The 9,410-nt window shown below is 35.9% G+C and overlaps 1 protein-coding gene across 2 annotated transcripts in view; it reads right to left on the bottom strand.

Annotated features, from left to right (window-relative positions):
• Positions 1 to 896: 896 nt before the first annotated feature.
• Positions 897 to 9,410, bottom strand: part of EDNRB (endothelin receptor type B) — a 32,458-nt gene continuing 23,944 nt past the window's right edge. For both annotated transcript variants that reach the window (XM_066380715.1, XM_066380713.1), the window contains exons 3-8: positions 8,618 to 8,730; positions 8,283 to 8,487; positions 6,373 to 6,522; positions 5,840 to 5,973; positions 5,192 to 5,300; positions 897 to 3,760 (exon numbers count right to left, since the gene is read on the bottom strand). In XM_066380715.1, coding sequence (XP_066236812.1) covers positions 3,626 to 3,760; positions 5,192 to 5,300; positions 5,840 to 5,973; positions 6,373 to 6,522; positions 8,283 to 8,487; positions 8,618 to 8,730 — 846 coding nt within the window. In that variant the 3' untranslated portion in view covers positions 897 to 3,625. The remainder of the gene's footprint in view (positions 3,761 to 5,191; positions 5,301 to 5,839; positions 5,974 to 6,372; positions 6,523 to 8,282; positions 8,488 to 8,617; positions 8,731 to 9,410) is intronic.

Here is a 9,410-nt window from a genome sequence, read left to right as displayed (position 1 = left end):
AGAATTTAAGTTGAATTTATTCTGCCTGCTTTACTGTAATAAATTGTATGGGAATTATTATTATTGTCATTACTTGATAACTAACATTTGAAAAGAAAGTAGGCTGTTTTTGCTGACTGCTTAGAATACTCCCTGTTTTCCTCTCCTGTATGTCTCAGATGCTGCTGCAATTCAGAGACATATCTTCAAATGCCCAGCTGAGATTAGGCAGCTGAAATCCAGCAAAGGTCAGGGATAAATCCAGAAGCTTTTGGAGCTAGGTTTAGCACAATTACATAGGAAAAGAGAAAAAATACTAATTCCTGATTATTTTTGGCCAGTGAAGAAAGAGATTATGTGCTAAGAGACATAGACATGTGAACTTCGAGAAGAGTCAATATGTAATCATTTCGTTATCGTTTCATTTTGCATTGTATTAATTAGCTTTGTTATCATTTGTCTCTTATCCAGTAGGAACCTTGTATTTTATTAATATCATCCTATCTTGAACATAGGACTGAAAAGAAGCTTGTGAAATAAAATGAGTAATCCCCAAATCTCATTTCAACCTTTCACCTTTGACCTGTGATACAATACTGATTAAACAGTGAAATGCTCCAAATGCAGGCAACCAGAGGAAGACAGGAATAAATGGGCTATCAGAAATGATCACCCCAATCAACCTTGGAAAACTGAATGTCTGCCGTGTATATCTGGTTTCTCTCAACAAGAAAAGATCACAACAACGCAGCCTGGAGACCAGGAATTTGGCATTTTAGTTTAAAAACTTTCATGTTTTCTTGCTAGTTGTATGTGACATAAATATTCTCTATTTGTAACATTCGTATTTTCTTTTAAACACTTATTCAGTTAGCATTTAAGAAATTATTGCCTGCACAATGAAAAAGAAGCTGGTCTTTTTCTTAAAACAATTTAAATGTTTATTAATTTTGTCTTCATAATAAGGGATCCATGGCTATAGTAGTTGCCACTTTAAGTGACCACAGAAAAACAAAAGATATAATTATTTTACATGATCATTACAATTTTATAAAGTTAGCTACAGCATACACATGTTTTGCTATAAACTATATTCCTTTGGCCATATGTGAGCTGTCACTACTACAAGGTGTTTGAACATGTACCCTTATTAGCAGGAAAGTAAGCTAATATTGCCTAAAAATATTTTACATTTTTTGTTTGTTAACAATATTTTTGTCTGTTTCTATATTTTACAGTTTTTAATAGTAAGTAATGTGTTTTATACAATGGTGCCTTTTCCTATCTTGATCTCACTTATGTCAATAAATCATGTTTGTTTCTTATTAACCTTTATCAGTATATTAAAATTTTGGACCAATTTATTTTAGAAAAGCTACTAATAAACAGTGCATGTATGTAATCTGTGTGCAGTTTTATAATTTGACAAGATGATAAGAGACCATAATTCTGACATTGAGAAGTGTATTAAGGATGTAAATGAGGAAGAACAACCAAAACTCAGTACGTGATAATAAAAACAAGCCAAATTTTAAACAGAAATAAAAATATATTAACAAACTGTGAAAATATTAGTCTTAATACTTTTTTTTTAAATATTTTGCTTAAAATCCAAAGTTTGAAATGTCTTTTGTGATGACAGGCAACTGAAACAGTACTTGGGAAGAAATTAATAAAGAAGTCTGAGAGGGATCTGTAAATAGAATCTATGTGGCTTGTGAATTAATTATTGTCCTTTCTTTTTGGCTAGATTGTTGGGTTTTGGTTTTACTATAACATCAATTAGATGCTGACAGAAAACAACATTGCTAGCTTATTTTCAACATGTGGCCCTGGGTTACTAAGAGAAAAAAATATAGAAACTCTGTTATATTTTAAGAACTTTGTTAAAGCTCTGGGGCCCAGTTTGTTCCTGAAGTCACTCTGAGAACACTGCCCTGTGTTTTGCTGGAACAGAATCAGGACCTTTTGCATTGATGTGACGGAGCAATGACGAACGTCAGGCTAAGAATGGGAATCTGTCCCCATGGGCTTCCACCCACCCCCACCTTATTTCCTCTCTCCTCTGTTTGTTCTTGTACTTTCACACACATATCATCCCAAGTTAACTTCAGGCATTTCGCTAGGGAGATGAAAGAATTAGGCTCGAAGTAAGAGGTTCTTACCGTCTCAAAAAAACAGTTTGGCCTGTGACAGAAGAGCACCACGTCAAGAACTTTTTTCTATTAGTTGCTTATAAAAATAATATAAAAATTAGTAACAAGCTTTACAGGTAGCTGTTAAATTGCCTAATTTGTATGATCTTAAAAACTAGCACTTTAACTACAGCACAGGTGAGAGAGGGTGCTGCCCTGTCCTTGGCCATGTGAACAGTGCTCCAGGCAACTCACATTCTGTCCACTATGGGGTTACTGTCAGCATCCCTCCGTTGTTAAGGTAGGAACCCTGGGGCCTGCCCCTAGTTCAATCGTCTGCGTGTTGTGTATTGTAGCAAAGTATGTACAGATGAGAAAACTACACAAGTAGCATTTAAACTACAATAGTGATTGTAAGAGTGTTTTTATAATCCTGAAAAAATTACTGTAGGTAGTATTTTCTTTGTGGAATACTTAAACAAGGGATTTCAAAGTCGTCTTTTGAGACAGTATTCCAAACTTTCTCTTTTTGTTTGTAACATTTAGTCTTATCCAAATATAAAAAGTTAAATGAGTTCAAATAGTTCTCTCTCTCTCTTTTTGATACTCCCTTCTGATCATTTAAATCAGGGGTCCCCAAACTTTTTACATAGGGGGCCAGTTCACTGTCCCTCAGACCATTGGAGGGCCGGACTATAAAAAAAACTATGAACAAAACCCTATGCACACTGCACATATCTTATTTTAAAGTAAAAAAACAAAACGGGAACAAATATAACATTTAAAATAAAGAACAAGTAAATTTAAATCAACAAACTGACCAGTATTTCAATGGGAACTATGCTCCTCTCACTGACCACCAATGAAAGAGGTGCCCTTTCCGGAAGTGCAGTGGGGGCCGGATAAATGGCCTCAGGGGGCCGCATGTGGCCCGCGGGCCGTAGTTTGGAGACCCCTGATTTAAATGTTTCTAATGTCAAAACAAACAAACAAACAAAAAATATCAGCTGCTTATGTATTTTGTATCTAATAATGGCCCACCCAATGATGTGACACTAATAAACAAGTTTTCCTAATAGGATTTTTAAAAATTTAAGTGATCTAAACTTCTTTTAAAAATTCCATTTTACATGACATATTTTTCCTTTATATCAGATTCATATTAATTTAAAAATAAACCTCTTTAATACAAATTCTGAGTGAGTGTTAATTTAAATGTAAGTAATATATGACTATGCTGGAAGTTATTAAGAGCTACATTGAAGTGCTGACTGTAAAATATTAAGTGCTTTCACAATGAAGCTTTCTTAATTGTCACTGCTTTTCTTCTCATTCTGTAAACAGTTTATAAAATGTCATATGTAACTATGAGTGTTAAGAAAATAATCACTCTTAAATTTTTTCACTGTTTTGTGCAAACACACAGTTTGTTTTGTTTTGGCAAATGCCTCATTGTTTTAATGACTTCTGTCCAAAATTAGGAAAATGAAATCAGGCGAATATTTCTTCTTTCAAGATGAGCTGTATTTATTACTGGACCGGAAGTTGTCATATCCGTGATCATTAGCTTTGAACTTTAAGCATGACTGCTTTTCCTCCAAAGACTGTTTTTCTTCAAATGACTGGCACCAGCAGCATAAGCATGACTGCACAAAACAAAGTCACTCATTATACATTTACATCAGTCATATTGTCACGAATCCTCTTACTCTCTAGGGTTCTGACTTGCTTGCATGACTAGGAATTCTTGGGCCACTTTCTTACCATGATCTCTTTTTTTTTTTTCCTTTAGAAACATATAATTACATAAGTAGCATATGATAATTATTTTTAAACTAGAAGATACAGAGAAGAAAAAGATGTATAATTAAAATTTATCACCTTTTAATTAAAATTAAAAGAAAAAGCCGTTCTTAATTCTTGATATTTAATTGTGACTGCTTGAGAAATACTCTTACTGTTTGTTAAGTATGTAAAACTGGACTTTTCCCTTTTCCCTATGCAAGGAGATATATCTCCACACACATGTACACATGACTGTACATGAACATGTGTGTAGAAGGGCGTGTATAATTAATTTTAATAAAATTGTATTATGTGTACTACTTTATAGCCTGCTTTCTCTCACTTAACAGTGTCAAAGACATCTTTCCACATCAATGAGTTTAATATTACATTGCCAGTTTTTCAGCCACATGCCATTCTCATGTGCCTATTCAATACTGTTACACGGTAAGGTTATCAAGTGTATAAGTGTCTCAGTTTTATTTATCTATTTTTTTCTTGGACTTTTAAAAATTCAAAACTTTGTTCATTCTGTTTGTTTTCTAAGAATTTATGTGTATAAGGAAATGAGAGGCCTCTGTTTTCTGTTTTGTAAACTGAGGAAGTTGATCTTGAAAAGTGTTCTCTTCTGGCTTTAGAATCAATGAGTTTACAGACTGCCTTAGAGTTTACAAGGAAGTTGAGTTCTTGGCTTTCCAGTAATGAACTACCAGGGACAAACGGATCATTCCAACAAAAGGGAAGGAAATATGTTTTTCATGTTAAATTGTTGAAGGAATCAGTGATGGACGGATGAATGTTACAATGCAAGCAGCAAATGAGGGCTAAATTGATATATTCTATATCAAGTAGCACATCTCTGCTAAGGTGGAAAGGAAGAGATAGAACCTGAACTAAGTTTCTTTCTTTGATGTGCTGTTCTAACATTCATGTGAAAAAGAGACCCATGTAGTTATAATCCAAATTGTGCTGCATAGGCCAAAATCTACCCCAAACAGGATCAGCACCTTTAATTCATATGTAGCTCTTATCGTGTGATGTCTGTCATACATCAATGCATGTAATTTTTATTAATTTGCTAAGCAATGCTATGAGTATAATGGATTGGCTGAAGCAGTGAGGAGGGGTTGACTAGGATTTAAAGGCAGAAATACAGTTTGAGAACAAAAACTATATTTTAAAATATCATCCATGGTGTATTGCAAGGGAAAACTATAAATTTACTAGAATTCTCAAGATAGAAATATTAGCCAGATTATTAAAAAACCTTTTTATTTTATGAATGCTCTTACCTTAAAGCAGTTTTTGAATCTCTTGCTCACCAAATACAGAGCTATTGGATTAATGCAGGAATTCAGGGAGGCCATGTTGATGCCAATGTAGTCCAATACCAACAAAAAGCTGCAAAAAATAACCCAAAACATGTGTGTGAAAAATATGCTGCTCTGAGCATGTATTCTTTACATACTTTTGTGTTTTAATGAAGGAAAAATTACACATTTACAATGGTTTTGACTTTGTTATTGGTCTTTGCTAATAATGATTCCTGTTTCTCTCTCTCTCTGTCTCTGTCTCTCTCTTTCTCATTCTCTATCTGGCATCTTACAGACGCTCCTCCACACCATGCCCAATTCTCTCCTTTAAAAACAACTTTTACTTAGAAGTTCTGTGGCTGGCTGAAGAACATTTTACAATGTGCAAAGGAGAATCAGACCTGATATTTTCAAGCATGCCACTAACTTATTGGACAACTCTGGCTCTAAGTTCCCTTTATTCCTCCCTTTAAAATAGTAGGGAAGGTAAAAAAAAAAAAATGGAAATCTTAATTGTTCCCTAAGGATAGAACCAAAGGAATATGCTTCTGCCTATGAAAAGGATCAGTGGAAAACTTCTGCACGGCATCTATTTATAAAAGTATGTATCTAGTTTACTTTTCTTACCTCAGAAGTTCACATCTATTGGGATCATTCTGATCATAAACAGTGAGCTTCAAAATCCTGCTGACGTGAAGGGGAAGCCAACACAGGGCAAAGACAAGGACCAGGCAAAATACTGTCTTGGCCACTTCGCGTCTCTGAAATAAAACCATAGTCAGATCCTGAAATGATGGCTCATAGGATCACAGTATTCTCCTTACCCAGACAAAATATTTAATATTATTGGCAAAAAATCAGTGGCATTTATAAAAATTCAGGACACTGAACTTTAAATAGAACAGTTTATGTGAATGAAGACTAAAATGACTAGAGAGTCATCTTTAAAAACTAATGGTTCTTTCTAGATTGTTTAGATTATATAGAATATGTCTAGATAGATCATATAAAAATTACCAGAGTAAGAAAAAGGAACTATGCTCTGGTATAAAATAATTTTAATTTATCATCAAAATACTTTTGTTATTCATCATCACAATACTTTTGTTATCCATAATCATAGTTGTAATCGTGGGTTAGAAATATTTCTACTTTCTTACCTGCTTTAAGTGATCATTCAGAGCAATTTGCATGCCACTCTTCTTTCTCAACATTTCACAGGTCATCAGGGTATAAAAAAATGCGGTGATGGCCAATGGCAAGCAGAAATAGAAACTAAATAGCCACCAATCTTTAACTGTCTTGTAAAACTATAGGGAAGAGAGAATTTTTTGATTAATAGTCTTCTGTAAGAAACTCTTATGTGACAAATGTTAAATTTTAAAAAAATCCATCACAGAATAATTATTTTTTAAAGTAGACCCATTTTATAAACATTGTACAGAATCTTTCAGGTCACATCTATTGAACAAATAATTACATTCTTATAGTAATTAAATAAAACAGACATTTTCTAAAAGGTATTTCAATTCTCAAGAGCAATGTGCTATAAATATACTTTATAATTTATTCAGTTAGAAAAAATTTAAAATATTTGGTAATTCAGATATTTTTCTCTTCACATAAACTAGTTATCCCTACCTTATTTTTTATATGAAATACCACATTGGAGTATGTAAAGACATAGTAGTGTTTAGGGAATATTTTCACTTTTTAATATGTTTATTTCATAGAAAAAATAGATACAAAAAGGTCTATGTTAATCACTTAGCTCAGTAATATATAATTCTAACCAATCAGTTAAAAAATCAAAGGGGCTTAAGACATATGGCTTTTCTCTTATTCCTTTTCTGTCTTTTTTTTTTTTACTTGCTGCTGCAGACATATCTGTGTGTGAGCAGATCTTATGTAATCTATGCAGGACTTTTTCCCTATAAGAAACAAGAAAACAGCAGTTTTATTCTCAATTTCACATTAATGTTTGTCTTTATTCTTTTGATTACCATAATATATAATTCACAAAGTTTCATATAGTTTTCTTATATGTGAAATGGAAAATAATCCTTGGTGACCCTAAGACGAGCCCCCTTTGCATTAACTCCTCTTCACCCATTCTGTTGCAAAGAGGTTTTCACTCTTAGAACCTATCTTCTGATGACCAGCACTGCCATTCTGTTTCTATCGCCTAATTAAACATTCTCGAATAAATGGCCGAGAGGAAAGCTTCTTTGCATGGCATCTTTCCCTTTAGAGAGAAGACAGGCTTGCCATTAAGAACCCATCCATACCAGAGTGCCATCTACTTCATCAGTCTCTGAGCTATCTACTCCCTCTGAGGACTACTGTCCTATGCAGAAGACACAGTAGTTGTCAGTCCTTGTTTGGGTTTGAGTAGAAAAGCTATAAATTCAGATCGATTCTCTCATGTGAACCTGGTTATCTGTATTTTTGTATTTTTTTCTGAAGCTGGAAACGGGGAGGCAATCAGACGGATTCCTGCATGCGCCCGACCGGGATCCACCCGGCACGCCCACCAGGGGGCGACGCTCTGCCCACCAGGGGGCGATGCTCTGCCCCTCTGGGGCGTCGCTCTGTCGTGACCAGAGCTACTCTAGCGCCTGGGGCAGAGGCCAAGGAGCCATCCCCAGCGCCCGGGCCATCTTTTGCTCCAATGGAGCCTCGGCTGCAGGAGGGGAAGAGAGAAACAGAGAGGAAAGAGAGGGGGAGCGGTGGAGAAGCAAATGGGCGCTTCTCCTGTGTGCCCTGGCCAGGAATCGAACCTGGGACTTCCACACGCCAGGCCGACACTCTACCACTGAGCCAACCGGCCAGGGCCTGAACCTGGTTATCTGTATCCCTGAGCGCCAGGGGATTCTTGGAGAAGTAGGGATCCAGTTTCTTGCAGCATGGATCATTAGTCACTGTTTACCCTGCAGTCCTGAAAACTACACTCTTAATTTATGCCAAAGATAGTCATAAATTAATAGCATCCAAGAAGGGGAAATCAGGGGAAGATAGCTAAATATTTATTAGGCAAGAAGAGAGAGGGGAGAACAAAAGTAGACTTTACCTGCATGAAGGGTGTTTTCTGAATGGGATGAAGCAAGCAGATTCGCAGATAGCTCCCTTTGTAGTCAGTGGTAATCATATCAAAACCCACAGCTTCAGGGATAGCCAAAACCACAGAGACCACCCAAATTAAAACAATTTCTACTGCTGTCCATTTTGGAACTCCAATTCCTTTAATTCGACTCCAAGATGCAACGGCTCGATATCTGAAGAGAAAACAGAATTGTCAAGCTGACAGAGCCTGGTTTTATTGAATTACATAGTTTATTTTCTAAGTAACATAGCAATCACTAGCAGAGTGTTCAGGATATACCTGACTTAAATATACGCTCTTACCTGTCAATACTTAGAGCACACAGACTCAGCACAGTAATGCCCACGGAGGCCTTCTGGATGAAAGGCACCAGCTTACACATCTCAACTCCAAAGGGCCAGTCCTTTGCCAGTAGCTGCATTGAGAAGACATGAAGCTCTATTAGGGAGATTTTTCATGAGGCACCCTCTGAACTGCATTACTTAGTAGAAAGTAATTAACATGCAGTGTAAGATAACAAATTTCAGTTCTTGTTTTTTTCCTCACGGACGACTCCTTTGAAAAGCACCAGTGTTTGATATATGAATAGGAGAGTGTGTTTGGAATAATGAAAATGTAGCCAGTTTGTGAGTTTGTCATGCATCTATAGTAACTTAGGGTCAGGATCTCCACTGTGGGCCCAACTGGGGCCAGTTGCTTAAGCTTCCTTACAAAATTGAAGCTGAAGTACTGAGAATGTCTCTTACACGGTTATGGAGTCTCCAATGCTCAGGTCATGGCCAAATCAAAACACAGCTAAATTAAAAATAGGTGAAACCCTGGCCAGGTAGCTCAGTTGGTTAGAGCAGTGGTTCCCAACCTTTTTTGGGCCATGGACCAGTTTAATGTCAGAAAATATTTTCACGGACCGGCCTTTAGGGTGGGACGGATAATGTATCATGTAACCGAGACAAGCATCAAGAGTGAGTCTTAGACGGATGTAACAGAGGAAATCTGGTCATTTTAAAAAAATAAAACATTGTTCAGACTTAAATATAAATAAAACAGAAATAATGTAAGTTATTTATTCTTTCTCTGTGGACTGGTACCAAATGG

Source organism: Saccopteryx leptura, chromosome 4 (genome assembly GCF_036850995.1).
Source record: "Saccopteryx leptura isolate mSacLep1 chromosome 4, mSacLep1_pri_phased_curated, whole genome shotgun sequence".
NCBI classification, from domain to species: domain Eukaryota; kingdom Metazoa; phylum Chordata; class Mammalia; order Chiroptera; family Emballonuridae; genus Saccopteryx; species Saccopteryx leptura.
The sequence above is the reverse complement of the archived record's forward strand: the minus strand, read 5'-3'. Positions and strand labels throughout refer to the sequence as shown.